The 22,808-nt window shown below is 46.2% G+C and overlaps 1 protein-coding gene across 2 annotated transcripts in view; it reads right to left on the reverse strand.

Moving 5' to 3' along the window:
* Positions 1 to 22,808, reverse strand: part of LOC139384378 (uveal autoantigen with coiled-coil domains and ankyrin repeats protein-like) — an 80,317-nt gene that overhangs the window by 25,216 nt on the left and 32,293 nt on the right. The window contains exons 1-5 of one of the 2 annotated variants that reach the window (XM_071129123.1): positions 21,227 to 21,319; positions 19,334 to 19,464; positions 8,074 to 8,162; positions 7,332 to 7,396; positions 4,565 to 4,622 (exon numbers count right to left, since the gene is read on the reverse strand). In XM_071129123.1, coding sequence (XP_070985224.1) covers positions 4,565 to 4,622; positions 7,332 to 7,396; positions 8,074 to 8,162; positions 19,334 to 19,464; positions 21,227 to 21,262 — 379 coding nt within the window. In that variant the 5' untranslated portion in view covers positions 21,263 to 21,319. Of the gene's footprint in view, positions 1 to 4,564; positions 4,623 to 7,331; positions 7,397 to 8,073; positions 8,163 to 19,333; positions 19,465 to 21,226; positions 21,320 to 22,808 lie in introns of those variants that run through there. The other variant, XM_071129122.1, reaches the window with a different exon arrangement.

Here is a 22,808-nt window from a genome sequence, read left to right on the forward strand (position 1 = left end):
GTATAGTAATGAACACAGCTCAGTACGGGACTGGTATAGTAATGAACACAGAGCTCAGTACGGGACTGGTATAGTAATGAACACAGCTCAGTACGGGACTGGTATAGTAATGAACACAGAGCTCAGTACGGGACTGGTATAGTAATGAACACAGCTCAGTACGGGACTGGTATAGTAATGAGCACAGAGCTCAGTACGGGACTGGTATAGTAATGAACACAGCTCAGTACGGGACTGGTATAGTAATGAACACAGAGCTCAGTAGGGGACTGGTATTGTAATGAACACAGAGCTCAGTACGGGACTGGTATAGTAATGAACACAGAGCTCAGTACGGGACTGGTATAGTAATGAACACAGAGCTCAGTACAGGACTGGTATAGTAATGAACACAGAGCTCAGTACGGGACTGGTATAGTAATGAACACAGAGCTCAGTACGGGACTGGTATAGTAATGAACACAGAGCTCAGTACGGGACTGGTATAGTAATGAACAGAGCTCAGTACGGGACTGGTATAGTAATGAACACAGAGCTCAGTATGGGACAGTACGGGACTGGTATAGTAATGAACACAGAGCTCAATAGGGGACTGGTATAGTAATGAACACAGAGCTCAGTAGGGGACTGGTATAGTAATGAACACAGAGCTCAGTACGGGACTGGTATAGTAATGAACAGAGAGCTCAGTACGGGACAGTACGGGACTGGTATAGTAATGAACACAGAGCTCAGTACGGGACTGGTATAGTAATGAACACAGAGCTCAGTACGGGACTGCTATAGTAATGAACACAGAGCTCAGTACGGGACTGGTATAGTAATGAACACAGAGCTCAGTACGGGACTGGTATAGTAATGAGCACAGAGCTCAGTACGGGACTGGTATAGTAATGAACACAGAGCTCAGTACGGGACTGGTATAGTAATGAGCACAGAGCTCAGTACGGGACTGGTATAGTAATGAGCACAGAGCTCAGTATGGGACTGGTATAGTAATGAACACAGAGCTCAGTACGGGACTGGTATTGTAATGAACACAGAGCTCAGTATGGGACTGGTATAGTAATGAACACAGAGCTCAGTACGGGACTGGTATAGTAATGAGCACAGAGCTCAGTACGGGACTGGTATAGTAATGAACACAGAGCTCAGTACGGGACTGGTATAGTAATGAGTACAGAGCTCAGTACGGGACTGGTATAGTAATGAACACAGCTCAGTACGGGACTGGTATAGTAATGAACACAGAGCTCAGTACGGGACTGGTATAGTAATGAACACAGCTCAGTACGGGACTGGTATAGTAATGAACACAGAGCTCAGTACGGGACTGGTATAGTAATGAACAGAGCTCAGTACGGGACTGGTATAGTAATGAGCACAGAGCTCAGTACGGGACTGGTATAGTAATGAACACAGCTCAGTACGGGACTGGTATAGTAATGAACACAGAGCACAGTAGGGGACTGGTATAGTAATGAACACAGAGCTCAGTACGAGACTGGTATAGTAATGAACACAGAGCTCAGTACGGGACTGGTATAGTAATGAACACAGAGCTCAGTACGGGACTGGTATAGTAATGAACACAGAGCTCAGTACGGGACTGGTATAGTAATGAACACAGAGCTCAGTACGGGACTGGTATAGTAATGAACAGAGCTCAGTACGGGACTGGTATAGTAATGAACACAGAGCTCAGTATGGGACAGTACGGGACTGGTATAGTAATGAACACAGAGCTCAATAGGGGACTGGTATAGTAATGAACACAGAGCTCAGTAGGGGACTGGTATAGTAATGAACACAGAGCTCAGTAGGGGACTGGTATAGTAATGAACACAGAGCTCAGTACGGGACTGGTATAGTAATGAACACAGAGCTCAGTACGGGACTGGTATAGTAATGAACACAGAGCTCAGTACGGGACTGGTATAGTAATGAACACAGAGCTCAGTACAGGACTCGTATAGTAATGAACACAGCTCAGTACGGGACTGGTATAGTAATGAGCACAGAGCTCAGTATGGGACTGGTATAGTAATGAACACAGAGCTCAGTAGGGGACTGGTATAGTAATGAACACAGAGCTCAGTATGGGACTGGTATAGTAATGAGCACAGAGCTCAGTACGGGACTGGTATAGTAATGAACACAGAGCTCAGTACGGGACTGGTATAGTAATGAGCACAGAGCTCAGTATGGGACTGGTATAGTAATGAACACAGAGCTCAGTAGGGGACTGGTATAGTAATGAACACAGAGCTCAGTACGGGACTGGTATTGTAATGAACACAGAGCTCAGTAGGGGACTGGTATAGTAATGAGCACAGAGCTCAGTACGGGACTGGTATAGTAATGAGCACAGAGCTCAGTACGGGACTGGTATAGTAATGAACACAGAGCTCAGTAGGGGACTGGTATTGTAATGAACACAGAGCTCAGTACGGGACTGGTATAGTAATGAACACAGAGCTCAGTACAGGACTGGTATAGTAATGAACACAGAGCTCAGTACAGGACTGGTATAGTAATGAACACAGAGCTCAGTACAGGACTGGTATAGTAATGAACACAGAGCTCAGTACAGGACTGGTATAGTAATGAACACAGAGCTCAGTACAGGACTGGTATAGTAATGAACACAGAGCTCAGTACAGGACTGGCATAGTAATGAACACAGAGCTCAGTACGGGACTGGTATAGTAATGAACACAGAGCTCAGTACAGGACTGGTATAGTAATGAACACAGAGCTCAGTACAGGACTGGTATAGTAATGAACACAGAGCTCAGTACGGGACTGGTATAGTAATGAACACAGAGCTCAGTACAGGACTGGTATAGTAATGAACACAGAGCTCAGTACAGGACTGGTATAGTAATGAACACAGAGCTCAGTACAGGACTGGTATAGTAATGAACACAGAGCTCAGTACGGGACTGGTATAGTAATGAACACAGAGCTCAGTACAGGACTGGTATAGTAATGAACACAGAGCTCAGTACAGGACTGGTATAGTAATGAACACAGAGCTCAGTACAGGACTGGTATAGTAATGAACACAGAGCTCAGTACGGGACTGGTATAGTAATGAACACAGAGCTCAGTACAGGACTGGTATAGTAATGAGAAATGAATCCTGTGCAGCAGGCATTCACCCTGGTACGTTTACATCTCGCATGCAGAGGTACGGTAAGGATAAACATGTGTGCAACAGGTGAATCTATATGTGATTCCAATGTACTGGAGGTTGCTGTTGTACAGCACTACAAAGAGACAGAATGGGGTGTTTGTGTAAAAGGACTTAAAGGACTTTTCTCAGCTCATATTGAGCTCCTGTAGTATTGACAGGCCACTTCTATCAGAGTAAATAATCTCTTCAAGCATCGGAAGTGGAGAACATTCAAGAAAATCTGATCATATTACTGAAGAGCAGACGTGTTAATCTATCAGGAACCTATCAATCTATCAGGAACCTATCATGTTCCTATCAATCTATCAGGAACCTATCAATCTATCAGGAACCTATCATGTTCCTATCAATCTATCAGGAACCTATCAATCTATCAGGAACCTATCATGTTCCTATCAATCTATCAGGAACCTATCAATCTATCAGGAACCTATCATGTTCCTATCAATCTACCATGCTCCTATCAATCTATCAGGAACCTATCATGTTCCTATCAATCTACCATGCTCCTATCAATCTATCAGGAACCTATCATGTTCCTATCAATCTACCATGCTCCTATCAATCTATCAGGAACCTATCATGTTCCTATCAATCTATCGTGTTCCTATCAACCTATCATGTTCCTAGCAATCCAGCAGGAACCTATCATGTTCCTATCAACCTATCATGTTCCTAGCAATCCATCAGGATCCTATCATGTTCCTATCAATCTATCAGGATCATATCAATCTATCAGGATCCTATCATGTTACTATCATTCCATCATGTTCCTATCAATCTATCAGAATCCTATCATGTTCCTATCATTCCATCATGTTCCTATCAATCTATCAGGATTCCATTATTCCATCATGTTCCTATCATTCCATCATGTTCCTATCATTCTACCATGTTCCTATCATTCTATCAATCTATCAGGAACCTATCAATCTATCAGGAACCTTTCAATCTATCAGGAACCTATCTATCTATCAGGAATCTATCAGGAACCTATCAATCTATCAGGAACCTATCAATCTATCAGGAACCTATCAATCTATCAGGAACCTATCAATCTATCAGGAATCTATCAGGAATCTATCAGGAACCTATCAATCTATCAGGAACCTATCATGTTCCTATCAATCTATCAGGAACCTGTCATGATAGTATGTGAAGTGAATGTCATACAGTGTAATACTGGATTAGGTCATCAATCGTCAATACAAAGCACATCTATGTACCGACTCTGGTGTGTACATCTGTCTGCCGGTGTTCATTAGGATCTCTTGGGCAGCTCATTACACCAGATTAGAGAAAGTAGAGAAGTAAAAGGCATCTACTGTAATGACAGAGGAGAGGAGGATCCAAACGATTTCTCACCAGCGTCGTGTAGAGCGGTCCTCCCCTGCAAGTCCACATTCCCCACAGGACAGTTGTGCTGCAAAACCACACAAATCATCCTCAAATTTAATACGCCTCTTAAAAACCTGAGCCACTCACCCTGACAAAACTCTTCTTACATTTCTGCTTGCATCTCTCAAAAGAAGACTCTGTGGGAGCAATCCCTTAGGTCTATTAATATACAACAGGATGGCAACATTCAGGGGAGAAATGTTTTGGTATAGCTTTGCTGTACAACGAGTCGTTTCAATCCCAGTCCGAGTCCCGACTTTGAGGATGGCATCAAAGTGACAGAATCTTCCTGGCATCTGCATCTCTAATTGGATGAGTCTCTGCAGCAGGGTCACGTAAGGCTATCGACGTAGTGTTCACTGTGATATCATCTCACACAGACAGAGACAGTCAGTCAGACAGAGGCTGATAATAATGCTGTAGCATTGACAGCCAAGAGAGCTGTTTAAGGCTGAATGCCAACAGCAGGCCTTTAAGGTCTCCTAGCTCGGGCCTTCTCAGGGCCCACTAGAAAAACCCTGCTCTCTCTAGCAACAAGGTCCCAAAACGAGTAGCCAGGTCAGATAACAGCTACGGGAGGGGTTGGGGGGCATGGAATTCTACACCTCTAGTGGGGGTCGGGGGGCAAGTAGGATTTTCCCCTCGGCCCGGGAGTTGGGTTGCTATGTCAAGCGCGATGACGGCATGGTTTGCGAGAGGGCAGCCTTGTCAACACGACCAACACCCCCGCTGGTAAGCTGCCATTCCTTTCAGGGGGGGCGGCACTTAATGTGGCCGGTGGCTTGTTTGAACACAGGGCCTTATTGTAAACACATAAATTAATAGCAACTCAACAGACTGCTACTGTTGCCCTATCAGGGGCTACTGTTGCCATATCAGGGACTACTGTTGCCATATCAGGGGCTACTGTTGCCATATCAGGGGCTACTGTTGCCCTATCAGGGGCTACTGTTGCCCTATCAGGGACTATGCCAAACAAAAACAGCGTTCTTCAACAACCATTCAGCCTACAATTGCACAATTTAGTCACTGTAAACAGATCAAATATATTTCAAACATGTTTTAATATCACTGCAGCTGATGTCTGGCGAGTAAAACCAACAAAATGTTATTCCTCAAATAACTGAGAGAGAAGTATTGGTAATGCACCTTGAACATTATGGACTGGTTTCCAAGACATGTACAGTTCACCACATGGCCAAAAGTATGTGGACACCTGCTCATCAAACATCTCATTCCAAAATCATGGGCATTAAAATGGTGTTTTGCTGCTATATTAGCCTCCACTCTTCTGGGAAGGCTTTCCACTAGATGTTGGAACATTGCTGTGGGCATCGGTTCCATTCAGCCACAAGAGCATTAGTGAGGTTGAGCACAGATTTTGGGCGATTAGGCCTGGCTCGCAGTCAGCATTCCAATTCATCCCAAAGGTGTTTGATGGGGTTGAGGTCAGGGCTCTGTGCAGACCAGTAAGGTTATTCCACACACTAAACATTTCTGTATGGACCTTACTTGTACACAGGGGCATTATCATGCTGAAACTTCCCAAAATGTTGGAAGCACAGAATTATCTAGAATGCTGTAGCGTTAAGATTTCCCTTCACTGGAACTAAGGGGACTAGCCCAAACCATGAATAACAGTCCAAGACCATTATTCCTCCTCCACCAAACTTTACAGTTGTCACTATGCATTCGGGCAGGTAGCGTTCTCCTGGCATCCACCAAACACAGATTTGTCCGTCGGACTGCCAGATGGTGAAGCGTGATTCATCACTCCAGAGAGTTTCCATTGCTCCAGAGTCCAATGGAGGCGAGATTTACACCACTCCAGCTGATGCTTGGCATTGCGCGTGGTGATCTTAGGCTTGTGCGGCTGCTCGGCCATGGAAACCCATTTCATGAAGTTCCCGAAAAACAGTTATTGTGCTTCCAGAGGCAGCTTGGAACTTGGTAGGGAATGTTGCAATCCGAGGACAGGTGATTTTTAGGCGATGTGTCCTTCAGCACTCGACAGTCCTTCTGTGAACTTGTGTTGCCTACCACTTCGCAGCTGAGCCGTTGTTGATCTTATATTTTTCCACTTCACAATGACAGCACTTACAGTTGACCAAGGCAGCTCTAGCAGAGCAGAAATATGATGAACTAACTTGTGGAAAGGTGGCATCCTATGACGATACCACGATGAAATTGAAATAGCTCAAAGACCTCTTCAAATACGGGAAACTCTATTGTCAATGTTTGTCTATGGAGATTTTTTTATTTTTATTTTACCTTTATTTAACTAGGCAAGTCAGTTAAGAACAAATTCTTATTTTCAATGACGGCCTAGGAACAGTGGGTTAACTGCCTTGTTCAGGGGCAGAACGACAGATTTGTACCTTGTCAGCTCGGGGGTTTGAACTTGCAACCTTCCGGTTACTAGTCCAACGCTCTAACCACTCGGCTACCCTGCCGCCCCAGATTGCATGACTACGCACTCTATTTTATACACCTGTCAGCAACGGGTGTGGCCGAAATAGCTGAATCCACTCATTTGAAAGGGTGTCCACATACTTTTGGTAATTTTGGTATTTTAGTCCCGGACTAGATTTAATCTGAAACCACCCCTGACACCTGGCAACTAAGCCCCAAAAGTACATGTTGCGGCACATTTCGGTCAGATGTCCGTTTCATGATGCACAGATAACACAGGTAAGTTAATGTGAATGGAGGCCGTTGTTTTAAGTGACTGTACCTGCAATAGCTTCTGCACACAAAGCGACTGGCCGTTTCTGGAAGCTAGATGAAGGGCGTTTTTACCTGCAAGAAAACAACTCAAGAGATCAGCAATACACAAAATCAATATCTTCCATAATCTACACTGAGCAAAAATATAAACGCAACATGTCATGTGTTGGTCCCATGTTTCATGAGCTGAAATAAAACATCCCAGAAATGTTCCATACGCACAAAAATCTTATTTCTCTCAAATGATTTGCACAAATTTGGTTACATCCCTCTTAGTGAGCATTTCTCCTTTGCCAAGATAATCCATCCACCTGGCAGATGTGGCATATCAAGAAGCTGATTAAACAGCATTATCATTACACAGGTGTACCTTGTGCTGGGGACAATAAAGGGCCACTAACATGTGCAGTTTTGTCACACAATGCCACAGGTGTCTCATGTTTTGAGGGAGTGTACAATTAGCATGCTGACTGCAGAAATGTCCACCAGAACGGTTGCCAGATAATTTAATGTTCATTTCTCTACCATAAGCTGCTTCCAACATCGTTTTAGAGAATTATGCAGTATGTCCAACCGGCCTCACAGCCGCAGACCACGTGTATGGCATTGTGCGGGCAAGCGGTTTTATATCAACATTGATATCAACATTGTGAACAGAGTGCCCCATGGTGGCAGTGGGGTTATGGTATGGACAGGCATTAAACTACATGTAAATGTATAACCATGAACTTCATCTGTCTTTCTCTCACCGGTGGCATCAGTGGCCGTGAGGTCAACGCTGTGGCCCAGGATGAGATTGAGACAGTCCAGGTGGCCCCTGGTTGCAGAGAGGTGGAACCTGCGTTGAGAGATGGAGAGAGCGTGTGAAGGGAGGGAAAGCGCAGTAGGTCGGGGTACGAGCAGGTTTGGAGAGGCTTGGAGAAGGGTGATGTGAAAGAGTGTATTATGGAGCCAGAGAAAATAACTCTGTAAATTGATGCTGGCTAACCCTATCGGCTAGATCAGCATTCTGGGTGCAGAAACCTTAGACCCGTAAAAACTCTGAGGCAGCAGGACGACAAGTTCTTGAAGAGCATTTTCACATTATGGGATCCAACAACCCATAAGGGACTGTTAAGGCAGCGAAGCTATCAAATACCCGTCATGATCATCATCGTGAAAAGGATAATATCTACACTACTGCAAACATGACTAACACTGTTTACCGTTTACTCCCTGACCCGCTTTCTCCCGTTTACCCCCTGACCCGCTTTCTCCCGTTTACCCCCTGACCCGCTTTCTCCCGTTTACCCCCTGACCCGCTTTCTCCCGTTTACCCCCTGGCCCTCTATTCTCCCGTTTACTCCCTGGCCCTCTATTCTCCCGTTTACTCCCTGGCCCTCTATTCTCCCGTTTACTCCCTGGCCCTCTATTCTCCCGTTTACTCCCTGGCCCTCTATTCTCCCGTTTACTCCCTGGCCCTCTATTCTCCCGTTTACTCCCTGGCCCTCTATTCCTCCCGTTTAATCCCTGACCTTCTTTTCCTCCCGTTTACCCCCTGACCTTCTTTTCCTCCCGTTTAATCCCTGGCCCTCTATTCTCCCGTTTAATCCCTGGCCCTCTATTCTCCCGTTTACTCCCTGGCCCTCTATTCTCCCGTTTACTCCCTGGCCCTCTATTCTCCCGTTTACTCCCTGGCCCTCTATTCTCCCGTTTACTCCCTGGCCCTCTATTCCTCCCGTTTAATCCCTGACCTTCTTTTCCTCCCGTTTAATCCCTGGCCCTCTATTCTCCCGTTTACCCCCTGACCTTCTTTTCCTCCCGTTTACCCCCTGACCTTCTTTTCCTCCCGTTTAATCCCTGGCCCTCTATTCTCCCGTTTAATCCCTGGCCCTCTATTCTCCCGTTTACCCCCTGACCTTCTTTTCCTCCCGTTTACCCCCTGACCTTCTTTTCCTCCCGTTTAATCCCTGGCCCTCTATTCTCCCGTTTACCCCCTGACCTTCTTTTCCTCCCGTTTACCCCCTGACCTTCTTTTCCTCCCGTTTACTCCCCGGCCCTCTATTCTCCCGTTTACTCCCCGGCCCTCTATTCTCCCGTTTAATCCCCGGCCCTCTATTCTCCCGTTTACTCCCCGGCCCTCTATTCTCCCGTTTAATCCCCGGCCCTCTATTCTCCCGTTTACTCCCCGGCCCTCTATTCTCCCGTTTACTCCCCGGCCCTCTATTCTCCCGTTTACTCCCCGGCCCTCTATTCTCCCGTTTACTCCCCGGCCCTCTATTCTCCCGTTTACTCCCCGGCCCTCTATTCTCCCGTTTACTCCCCGGCCCTCTATTCTCCCGTTTACTCCCCGGCCCTCTATTCTTCCGTTTACTCCCCGGCCCTCTATTCTCCCGTTTACTCCCCGGCCCTCTATTCTCCCGTTTAATCCCCGGCCCTCTATTCTCCCGTTTACTCCCCGGCCCTCTATTCTCCCGTTTACTCCCCGGCCCTCTATTCTCCCGTTTAATCCCTGGCCCTCTATTCTCCCGTTTAATCCCTGGCCCTCTATTCTCCCGTTTCCCATCCCCTTTCTTTTACGGTCCTCCATCTTTGTCACTTAAATCTTCAACAAATATGCCCCTTAACATCCCTGGGTTTGTTTGAACAACCTAAACCCGGGATTAGTTGGTCCCTTGTTAGCCACTCTTAACACATCGACCGTGTCCCTCTTCCTGACCCACATCCGTCAGTTTCCCCAGCCATGCCCCGGCCCCACACATACGGGAAAAACATCTGTTTGTAAACCAATACGCCTCACAGCCCGCAACTTGTTTATGCATTAACCTTGAAGGATCCTCCAAGGAGACAGGCGTCCTGACACCTCGTCTCAGGCGCCGTTATTAAAAGCTGTGTTGATGGTGCTTGAGAAACTCAGTCTGCAGCCGGAGACCTTGACCCTGGGGCCTGTAAGCCATATATATGCCTGCAGCGCTGTGGATAACCGGTGACACGCCAACTAAGCACAACATTAGTCTTGTTGGACAAATGGATTCAGGAATCTGTTTGAATAACTAAACTGTTGCCATGTCACAACAGTGCTATTGGGATCTAGAAGTGATGCTTTGGGAGGGCGGCGTTTTGGTCTTTGAGAATCAGAAGCTTCAGTATGTACTGCATGGCAAGAAGAGGTTTCAGTATGTACTGCATGGCGAGAAGAGGTTTCAGTATGTACTGCATGGCGAGAAGAGGTTTCAGTATGTACTGCATGGCGAGAAGAGGTTTCAGTATGTACTGCATGGTGAGAAGAGGTTTCAGTATGTACTGTATGGTTAGAAGAGGTTTCAGTATGTACTGCATGGCGAGAAGAGGTTTCAGTATGTACTGCATGGCGAGAAGAGGTTTCAGTATGTACTGCATGGCGAGAAGAGGTTTCAGTATGTACTGCATGGTGAGAAGAGGTTTCAGTATGTACTGTATGGTTAGAAGAGGTTTCAGTATGTACTGCATGGCGAGAAGAGGTTTCAGTATGTACTGTATGGTGAGAAGAGGTTTCAGTATGTACTGTATGGTGAGAAGAGGTTTCAGTATGTACTGTATGGTGGTTTTGCATTAGGTGGATGTGTGAGATGTGATAAATGCCAAAAATAACTTTGTATAAACTTTATACTCGTCTGAACTTGCAAAAGTAGATGATAGAATGGCTGTAACAGTTCCACATGGTCATAGCCTCTATTGCCTACTGTATACACCGACTTGCACTTTGACTTGCAGGACCACTGCTTGTGTAACTGGCCTTCTAGAACTTTCCTCTGAGTGCTGCTCAAGTAAAACAGGACTTCAATTGTATCAATCCTCCTCACATTAAGCAGTGAGTATAATGACCTATTCAAACCCATCTGGGATCCTGGGATTGTTCAAAGTATAACTGACAGGCTGACATTTTCTGTATGTGGACTGGAGGAGGAGGGTGAAGGGGGTCAAGACGAAGATAACTGCAGACTTAAACATAATGACATGAAAGGTGCCAAGTGCCAAACCAGTCTGACGGGAGAAATGGCACAGGAAATCAAATAATAGAAACTCACAAAAGCACAGAAGAAGAAGATGTCGTTTTAATGGAGGCTCTGAGCTTTAATTTGACCTACGGTGGAAACGTGACATCACAAGGTGCGGATAGCTTTTTGTTTGGATTGATAGAATGACAGGTCTCGCTCTCTTTCTACCGCTCCTTTAAGCTGTCCCTCTCTCGCTCTTTCACTATCCCTTTGTCCAGAGTAATTACGCGGATTTAGATTTGATCTGAGAGAAAACGGCCCGTCTCTGTGTGTGTGTGTGTGTGTGTGTGTGGGGGGGGGGGGGGGGGGAGACATTAACTCTGTGTGAGACACCAGACACTGGGTCATTAACGAGAGTACAGACATGTCATGTCATCTTGGCACCAGATGGCTCCTTAAGTGTCTTTCAGCTCCGTCCGTCCAGTCTACACAGGATATGGAGGCTGTGTTTATCCCGAGACGGACAGAGTAGAGAGGATCATGTGGGCTGGTATAGTACCTGTTTCTATATCCATTCCTGCACATTTTAGTTTTAGCCCAGCTGATTTAATGAGGCCTAATCAAGGTGTAGGTGATTAGGTGACTAGTTGAAATCAGTTGTGTTAGTGCTGGGCTAGAACAAACGCACACACCATGAGACCGTTCAGGAATGGATTGAGAAACACTGCCCAATGGTATATAAAACTTACAATCAAGGAACCACCGCTCACTGAACTCCAGCTGGAGCTGAGGCCCTTCCCTCTGCGCTAACACTTAATCAGCTATCACAAGTGCAAATGACTGGGAGCAGTAGTTAACTCTAGGCTAGCCCACTTCATCAGGGGCAGTAGTTAAGGCTAGGCTAGCCCACTTCATCAGGGGCAGTAGTTAAGGCTAGGCTAGCCCTCTTCATCAGGGGCAGTAGTTAAGGCTAGGCTAGCCCACTTCATCAGGGGCAGTAGTTAAGGCTAGGCTAGCCCGCCTCATCAGGGGCAGTAGTTAAGGCTAGGCTAGCCCGCCTCATCAGGGGCAGTAGTTATGGCTAGGCTAGCCCACTTCAGAGGCAGTAGTTAACGCTAGGCTAGCCCGCTTCATCAGGGGCAGTAGTTAAGGCTAGGCTAGCCCACTTCATCAGGGGCAGTAGTTAAGGCTAGGCTAGCCCGCCTCATCAGGGGCAGTAGTTAAGGCTAGGCTAGCCCGCCTCATCAGGGGCAGTAGTTAAGGCTAGGCTAGCCCGCCTCATCAGGGGCAGTAGTTAAGGCTAGGCTAGCCCCCCTCATCAGGGGCAGTAGTTAAGGCTAGGCTAGCCCGCCTCATCAGGGGCAGTAGTTAAGGCTAGGCTAGCCCGCCTCATCAGGGGCAGTAGTTAAGGCTAGCCCGCCTCATCAGGGGCAGTAGTTAAGGCTAGGCTAGCCCGCCTCATCAGGGGCAGTAGTTAAGACTAGGCTAACCCGCCTCATCAGGGGCAGTAGTTAAGACTAGGCTAACCCGCCTCATCAGGGGCAGTAGTTAAGACTAGGCTAGCCCGCCTCATCAGGGGCAGTAGTTAAGGATTTGCTAGCCCACGTCATCAGGGGCAGTAGTTAAGGCTAGGCTAACCCGCCTCATCAGGGGCAGTAGTTAAGGCTAGGCTAGCCCGCCTCATCAGGGGCAGTAGTTAAGGCTAGGCTAGCCCGCCTCATCAGGGGCAGTAGTTAAGGCTAGGCTAGCCCGCCTCATCAGGGGCAGTAGTTATGGCTAGGCTAACCCGCCTCATCAGGGACAGTAGTTAAGGCTAGGCTAGCCCGCCTCATCAGGGGCAGTAGTTAAGACTAGGCTAGCCCGCCTCATCAGGGGCAGTAGTTAAGACTAGGCTAGCCCGCCTCATCAGGGGCAGTAGTTAACGCTAGGCTAGCCCGCCTCATCAGGGGCAGTAGTTAAGGCTAGGCTAACCCGCCTCATCAGGGGCAGTAGTTAAGACTTGCCTAGCCTACATCATGAGCGTGTGCAATGTGGAGATACAGCCACAATATTTGTTCAGCTGTGGATCTCTGCACTCGTTAGAGGTGATATCATTAGATCAACACTGGGGAGCCTAATCCAGGAAACTAAATTACACATCAGGGATTATAAAAACACACTAAATTAAAGATGAGGGATTATACCCAGTAATTAAACCTCCCCATAGGGCAGAACAGGCAGACCATGATTACTGTCCATCATCGTCCTCCAGTGGCTTTGAGGTCTGTCTGGAGACAGAAGTGACCACACACGAGGATGGTATGTTGTGTGGCCCAGGTCATATATTATGACGTTACTAGGGTTAAGAGTGTTGGGCCAGTAACCGAAAGGTTTCTGGTTCGAACCCCCGAGCTGACTAGGTGGGGGGGGAAACTGTCAATATGCCCTTGAGCAAGGCACTTAACCCTCTGGATAAAAGCGTCTGTTAAATGACTAAAATGTAAATGTTATGTATGGGCCAGGTTATACATTAGGATGTTATGTATGGGCCAGGTTATACATTAGGATGTTATGTATGGGCCAGGTTATACATTAGGATGCTATGTATGGGCCAGGTTATACATTAGGATGTTATGTATGGGCCAGGTTATACATTAGGATGCTATGTATGGGCCAGGTTATACATTAGGAGGTTATGTACGGGCCAGGTTATACATTAGGAGGTTATGTACGGGCCAGGTTATACATTAGGAGGTTATGTACGGGCCAGGTTATACATTAGGATGTTATGTATGGGCCAGGTTATACATTATGATGTTATATATGGCCCAGGTTATACATTAGGATGTTATGTATGGGCCAGGTTATACATTAGGATGTTATGTATGGGCCAGGTTATACATTAGGATGTTATGTATGGGCCAGGTTATACATTAGGATGTTATGTATGGCCCAGGTTATACATTAGGATGTTATGTATGGCCCAGGTTATACATTAGGATGTTATGTATGGCCCAGGTTATACATTAGGATGTTATGTATGGGCCAGGTTATACATTAGGATGTTATGTATGGGCCAGGTGATACATTAGGATGCTATGTATGGGCCAGGTTATATATTAGGATGTTATGTGTGGCCCAGGTTATATATTAGGATGTTATGTGTGGCCCAGGTTATATATTAGGATGTTATGTATGGCCCAGGTTATATATTAGGATGTTATGTGTGGCCCAGGTTATATATTAGGATGTTATGTGTGGCCCAGGTTATATATTAGGATGTTATGTATGGCCCAGGTTATATATTAGGATGTTATGTATGGCCCAGGTTATATATTAGGATGTTATGTGTGGCCCAGGTTATATATTAGGATGTTATGTATGGGCCAGGTTATATATTAGGATGTTATGTGTGGCCCAGGTTATATATTAGGATGTTATGTGTGGCCCAGGTTATATATTAGGATGTTATGTGTGGCCCAGGTTATATATTAGGATGTTATGTGTGGCCCAGGTTATATATTAGGATGTTATGTGTGGCCCAGGTTATATATTAGGATGTTATGTATGGCCCAGGTTATATATTAGGATGTTATGTATGGCCCAGGTTATATATTAGGATGTTATGTGTGGCCCAGGTTATATATTAGGATGTTATGTATGGGCCAGGTTATATATTAGGATGTTATGTGTGGCCCAGGTTATATATTAGGATGTAATGTGTGGCCCAGGTTATAGATTAGGATGTTATGTATGGCCCAGGTTATAGATTAGGATGTTATGTATGGCCCAGGTTATATATTAGGATGTTATGCATGGCCCAGGTTATATATTATGATGTTATGTGTGGCCCAGGTTATATATTAGGATGTTATGTGTGGCCCAGGTTATATATTATGATGTTATGTGTGGCCCAGGTTATAGATTATGATGTTATGTGTGGCCCAGGTTATATTTAGGATGTTATGCATGGCCCAGGTTATAGATTATGATGTTATGTGTGGCCCAGGTTATATTTAGGATGTTATGCATGGCCCAGGTTATATATTATGATGTTATGTGTGGCCCAGGTTATATAGTAGGATGCTATGTATGGCCCAGGTTATATATTAGGATGTTATGCATGGCCCAGGTTATATATTATGATGTTATGTGTGGCCCAGGTTATATATTATGATGTTATGTGTGGCCCAGGTTATAGATTATGATGTTATGTGTGGCCCAGGTTATATTTAGGATGTTATGCATGGCCCAGGTTATAGATTATGATGTTATGTGTGGCCCAGGTTATATTTAGGATGTTATGCATGGCCCAGGTTATATATTATGATGTTATGTGTGGCCCAGGTTATATAGTAGGATGCTATGTATGGCCCAGGTTATATATTAGGATGTTATGCATGGCCCAGGTTATATATTATGATGTTATGTGTGGCCCAGGTTATATATTAGGATGTTATGCATGGCCCAGGTTATATATTATGATGTTATGCATGGCCCAGGTTATAGATTATGATGTTATGTGTGGCCCAGGTTATATTTAGGATGTTATGCATGGCCCAGGTTATAGATTAGGATGCTATGTGTGGCCCAGGTTATATATTAGGATGCTATGTATGGGCCAGGTTATATATTAGGATGTTATGTGTGGCCCAGGTTATATATTAGGATGCTATGTATGGGCCAGGTTATATATTAGGATGCTATGTATGGGCCAGGTTATATATTAGGATGTTATGTGTGGCCCAGGTTATATTTAGGATGTTATGCATGGCCCAGGTTATATATTATGATGTTATGTGTGGCCCAGGTTATAGATTATGATGTTATGTGTGGCCCAGGTTATATTTAGGATGTTATGCATGGCCCAGGTTATAGATTATGATGTTATGTGTGGCCCAGGTTATATTTAGGATGTTATGCATGGCCCAGGTTATATATTATGATGTTATGTGTGGCCCAGGTTATATAGTAGGATGCTATGTATGGCCCAGGTTATATATTAGGATGTTATGCATGGCCCAGGTTATATATTATGATGTTATGTGTGGCCCAGGTTATATATTAGGATGTTATGCATGGCCCAGGTTATATATTATGATGTTATGCATGGCCCAGGTTATAGATTATGATGTTATGTGTGGCCCAGGTTATATTTAGGATGTTATGCATGGCCCAGGTTATAGATTAGGATGCTATGTGTGGCCCAGGTTATATATTAGGATGCTATGTATGGCTCAGGTTATATATTAGGATGTTATGCATGGCCCATGTTATATATTAGGATGCTATGTGTGGCCCAGGTTATATATTAGGATGCTATGTATGGGCCAGGTTATATATTAGGATGTTATGTGTGGCCCAGGTTATATATTAGGATGCTATGTATGGGCCAGGTTATATATTAGGATGCTATGTATGGGCCAGGTTATATATTAGGATGCTATGTGTGGCCCAGGTTATATAGTAGGATGCTATGTATGGGCCAGGTTATATATTAGGATGTTATGTGTGGCCCAGGTTATGTATTAGGATGCTATGCATGGCCCAGGTTATATATTAGGATGCTATGCATGGCCCAGGTTATATATTAGGATGCTATGTATGGCCCAGGTTATATATTAGGATGCTATGTATGGCCCAAGTTATATATTAGGATGCTATGTATGTGCCAGGTTATATATTAGGATGCAATGTATGGCTCAGGTTATATAGTAGGATGCTATGTATGGGCCAGGTTATATACTAGGATGCTATGTATGGCCCAGGTTATATATTAGGATGTTATGCATGGCCCAGGTAATATATTAGGATGTTATGCATGGCCCAGGTTATATATTAGGATGCTATGTATGGGCCCAGGTTATATATTAGGATGCTATGTATGGCCCAGGTTATATATTGGGATGTTATGTTTGGCCCAGGTTATATATTAGGATGCTATGTATGGCCCAGGTTATATATTAGGATGCTATGTATGGCCCAAGTTATATATTAGGATGCTATGTATGTGCCAGGTTATATATTAGGATGCTATGTATGGCCCAGGTTATATATTGGGATGTTATGTTTGGCCCAGGTTATATATTAGGATGCTATGTATGGCTCAGGTTATATATTAGGATGCTATGTATGGCCCAGGTTATACATTAGGATGTTATGCGTGGCCCAGGTTATACATTAGGATGTTATGCGTGGCCCAGGTTATATATTAGGATGTTATATATGGCCCAGGTTATATAATTTAGGATGTTATATATGGCCCAGGTTATATATTAGGATGTTATATATTGCCCAGGTTATATAGTAGGATGTTATATATGGCCCAGGTTATACATTAGAACTAAGGCTAAGCTGAATCAACAGATGGTTGTGACCAGTGAGCTGGGGTTTCCTTATTCTCCAGTTTATGTGATGGACGCAGTTTGACACAGAACTGGTTCTGTTCTCGCCACGGTTGTCTTTAAGCCAACAACATTGAAGGTGACCAGTGAGCATCGTGTGTCAGGACAGTGCTTAGTACAACAAGCTCCAGTTCCTCGCTGTAATGCAGGGTGGCGTCTTCCACGCCAGCCAGACGCACTTGATTTAGCCCGGAGAAATTCCAGCACCTTATTATGAGACAAGCCCTTCTCTCCTTGGTGTGTGTGCATGCGCAAGTGAATGTGTGTACGTGTGCACGAGTGTGTACGTGTGCACGAGTGTGTACGTGTGCACGAGTGTGTATGTGTGCACGAGTGTGTCACAGACACTGGTGTGGGAGAATTTCATACACTACTGAAAATACTCAGCCCCACAGCTTCTGGAATGTCCAGTTCTCTCCATGGAGGTCGCAACAAAGCCGGGGCTGAAAACGAACCTGAAGCATGGATCAGAGACAGGCGACTACTTCACATAGCTGGAATTAAGCCGAGGGGGACTAGCTACCTAAAACACCAGCGTTGGAATCTGGTTACATTTATGTCAGGCAGGAAAACAAGTCTGACTTAACAGCTTTTATATAGACCTTCCAGTGGTGGATGGGTGACATTCTTAGAGGACACATAACCGAGCCAATATTGCCGGTGGTGAGCCATCCAAAAAGAACTATTCTAAAAAAGATCCCGCCGTTTTAAATCCTAAACTACTGGCCATCCCGAGTTCATCCACCCACCATTCTAGATAAAATACTGGCCATCCCGAGTTCATCCACCCGCCATTCTAGATAAAATACTGACCATCCCGAGTTCATCCACCCACCATTCTAGATAAAATACTGACCATCCCGAGTTCATCCACCCACCATTCTAGATAAAATACTAGTTTACTCTCGACAACCTGACCCTTGAATTACAGCATGTTCCCCAACTGTCATTGTGTATCATAAACATCAACTGTGGCTCAAATCTGTTTGCTCTGAGCCACTTCCTGGCCAGAGTGACAGCCGCTCCAGGCCAGTAAGATCAAGCAGTGTGTGACATACAGTTTACCACAGAGTTCTCTGAACTCTCTACTGGCACAGTCGACTGGATGTGTGTGTGTATCTAGCTATACAGAGGGGAGACTTGGTGTTTGAATGTGGCTTCACAAGCCTCCCCAACATGGGGACTGGCATGGAGGACAACTGATATCTATGATCTCAGAACAGGGTGGGAGAGGGGTGAGAAGGGAGACGTGAGAGAGGAGTGCGGGGAGAGGGGAGCGGTGAGAGAGGAGTGCGGGGAGAGGCGAGAGAAGAGAGGGGAGCGGAGAGCGGCCAGCATCTGACCATATGCTGAATAACATTATCTAGTACTACAACAGTTCTCAGCTCTGTTTTCAACTGTTAGAAGTTAATAATTGAATCAGACAAGTATGTTGGCATTCCTAGCAATTTGAAGGAGACTAGTGCTATTTACTATGCTTGGAATGAGAGACAGTTTGCATTGCCAGACATTTCACGCTATTGGTTGAGACAACTTATTGTGTGGGATAGTGTAGTGGTTACTGGTCCATATGTTCCTGTGGGACTGTGTGTGTCTGTAGACTTCTGTATACACGTGTATGCCTGTGTTCATGCCTGGATGCAGTGTTTGTGTGAGCACACGTTACTCACGCGGATCGTCCCTCCATGTCCAGCTTAGTGGGGATGATGCCCTTCTTGCTGAGCACGGCCGCCACCTTGTCCACCTCGCCCCGTTCCACCGCCTTCATCAGCCGGTCGTCATACTTGTTCCAGTCTGTGTTCTGGGAGAGAGAGAGAGGGCACGACGTCAACACGACACAGATACCTCGCCTTTACAACATACGGGTCAGGGAAACTCATTCTCACCACGGTCATCACTTTGTCATAATTCAAGGAGTCTGGACAGATCAACATTTCAAACATAACTTTTAGAATTCCCAGAGGGACTATAGACTGGATTGAGGTTAGCCTCAATGATTTATGCCAAGATAGTGCGGTTTCCATTCTGAAGCAAAGCATTTCTGAGAGTGCCTGGACACAGAGCATGGGAACGGCTAGTTCTTCTGCAAGAAAGGACCCCTCTTGGACAGAACACAGGCACTGGAGTAGAGGGATCCAAGAAAACAGAAAGCGGTGACTAAAGCCTGCATAGAGACCGAGAAAGGACAGTTCCCTGCCTGTTCCTGGATACAACAACAACATGTAAACACGTGTCACAAAGGAATTAGTAAAAAATAAATAAATAAATAAACCCACCAAACTGCAACATGACGCTCTGTCTGTCCGCTTACTCAACTCACACTGGCTGGCAGATAGATAAATATTCCACATAGATGATAGGCCTATTTTGCATGCAATTTGTCTCCCGCCAACATTAAGCGTCAACATGTACCTAATACATATTAGTATTATCAGAATGCAAGTTCAAAACTACAAACGTAAAGAATGGAACTTGATAACGAGTTAAAACAGGCCACTGTGCCTCTGGGTTGATGAAAGAATTCTCCTGGGGAATGTAGGGCAGATTCACAGAGTTCCTTCAGGTTAGTGAGAGAAGAATAAGCTGTAAGTCACAGCTCACTCCTTCCTGCTGTTTCAACACCATGCTTACTCTGTTTTCAGGAACCGCAGTGGCTAGGTCCTAACCCATCCACAGTAGCTAGGTCCTAACCCAACCACAGTAGCTAGGTCCTAACCCACCCCCAGTGGCTAGGTCCTAACCCACCCCCAGTGGCTAGGTCCTAACCCAACGCCAGTAGCTAGGTCCTAACCCAACGCCAGTAGCTAGGTCCTAACCCAACCCCAGTAGCTAGGTCCTAACCCAACCCCAGTAGCTAGGTCCTAACCCAACCCCAGTAGCTAGGTCCTAACCCAACCCCAGTAGCTAGGTCCTAACCCAACCCCAGTAGCTAGGTCCTAACCCAACCCCAGTAGCTAGGTCCTAACCCAACCCCAGTAGCTAGGTCCCAACCCAACCACAGTAGCTAGGTCCCAACCCAACCACAGTAGCTAGGTCCCAACCCAACCACAGTAGCTAGGTCCCAACCCAACCACAGTAGCTAGGTCCCAACCCAACCACAGTAGCTAGGTCCTAACCCAACCACAGTAGCTAGGTCCTAACGCAACCCCAGTAGCTAGGTCCTAACGCAACCCCAGTAGCTAGGTCCCAACCCAACCACAGTAGTTAGGTCCTAACTCAACCACAGTAGCTAGGTCCTAACCCAACCACAGTAGCTAGGTCCTAACCCAACCACAGTAGCTAGGTCCTAACCCAACCACAGTAGCTAGGTCCTAACCCAACCCCAGTAGCTAGGTCCTAACCCAACCCCAGTAGCTAGGTCCTAACCCAACCCCAGTAGTTAGGTCCTAACCCAACCCCAGTAGTTAGGTCCTAACCCAACCCCAGTAGTTAGGTCCTAACCCAACCCCAGTAGTTAGGTCCTAACCCAACCCCAGTAGTTAGGTCCCAATGGCCTCAGGATACTTTTAACAAGTGTCATTAGAAATGTCCTTACTCTCTAAAAGAACAAGCAGAATACCTACAAAGTACATGGAGGTGCATTTCAGCCAGCGACTCATGTTGAGAGAGGGGGACTGGTCCTTGCAGAGTGCCGCTGCAAACGCCGCCACTGTTCCGGTAGAACAAAAACAAACAAAAACAAAAGTTTTCCCTTCTGGGAAGTGCTGTTAAGGCACTCTGCCAGCCCGTGTGAGCTGAGTGAGCGGACAGACGGAGAGTCCCGTTGCAGCTTGGTGGGTCGTCTTTCAGAGCTCTCCAGCGACGTCGCCTGCTGTTGCTGCCAGAGCCTCTCGGTCTCGAAGCGTTACGGAGAAGTTCCTAAAAGTTTTTCTGGCACTCCCAGGCTCTGTCTGTGAGTTCATCACCCCACTGTGCACAGCACAGGGTAGGAGGAGAAGAAATAGAAAAAGGGGGTGGGGATGGAGGAGGAGGTGTGGAGGAGCAGTAGGACCAGCCCTGCCAGCCCTGGGACCAGCCCCGGCCAGCTACTGCAGCTCCTCCTCTGGGGAACAGCCTCTCGGCTACAGCCTGGATCTCTTCAATCTCTCTCTAACTACTCTCTTTCACTTTGTATTCTGCTTCCCTCTCAGTTGTTCTTCTTGTCTCCTCTCCTCCCGTCCAGTCTCCTCTCCTCCCGTCCAGTCTCCTCTCCTCCCGTCCAGTCTCCTCTCCTCCCGTCCAGTCTCCTCTCCTCCCGTCCAGTCTCCTCTCCTCCCGTCCAGTCTCCTCTCCTCCCGTCCAGTCTCCTCTCCTCCCGTCCAGTCTCCTCTCCTCCCGTCCAGTCTCCTCTCCTCCAGTCCAGTCTCCTCTCCTCCAGTCCAGTCTCCTCTCCCTTTCTATACAGTCTTCTCTTAGCAGACTGTCAGCTAGTTTTTGTGCAGTAGGAGTTCCTCTCTTGGTCTCTCTTTCAGTCTGGGGTGTACAGCGTCTTCTACCCAGTTAATGGCAAGGTCAGCCAGCCCCCAAGGTGTAAATATGGGATCTCTCTCTCTCTCTCTTTCTCTCTCTCTCTCTCTCTGGTTCTAAAAGTATCCCCGGCTCCTGTGGTAAACAGCGGCTAGTGCAGACAGCACCAGCAGACAGGTTACCTCTTTATTTGTTACCCTCCAACCTTTCTCCAATGACTGATAGGAAGACAGGGGCTAAGAATACATTCTGAGCATGCCTGCTCTGAGAGCAACACCGTCGGTGTCCTGTCCATCCTACACAGCACAGCAGCACCCCGACTGAAACAAGGCCAGCCAAGGAGGAGCCTTGCTGCTAGCATCCCCACCGTTATCCCACATCCCCAAATATTAACCTATGATGTGGAGAAGGGGATTATTGTTGCACATTGGAGCTGGCCCTGGCACGGACCCCTGAGGTTCCCCGACGTTCAGGGACCTTGTTAAACAGTCTATATACTCATTCTGTATGTGTGTCTGTGTGCGCAGAGGTGCTGATCCCACCACACGGTAGCAGGATTAGGTGTCACAGTCTTTTACAAATCAGCTGTCTGGGTTTGCAGGCTCCCCTTAAACCCTCCACCCAACTGTCATTACTACCTTGGTGGTAAACATCGCACTGGGCCGTCTATTAACAATGGAATACGTCAACTTGTATTAT

Source organism: Oncorhynchus clarkii, chromosome 26 (genome assembly GCF_045791955.1).
Source record: "Oncorhynchus clarkii lewisi isolate Uvic-CL-2024 chromosome 26, UVic_Ocla_1.0, whole genome shotgun sequence".
NCBI lineage: Eukaryota > Metazoa > Chordata > Actinopteri > Salmoniformes > Salmonidae > Oncorhynchus > Oncorhynchus clarkii.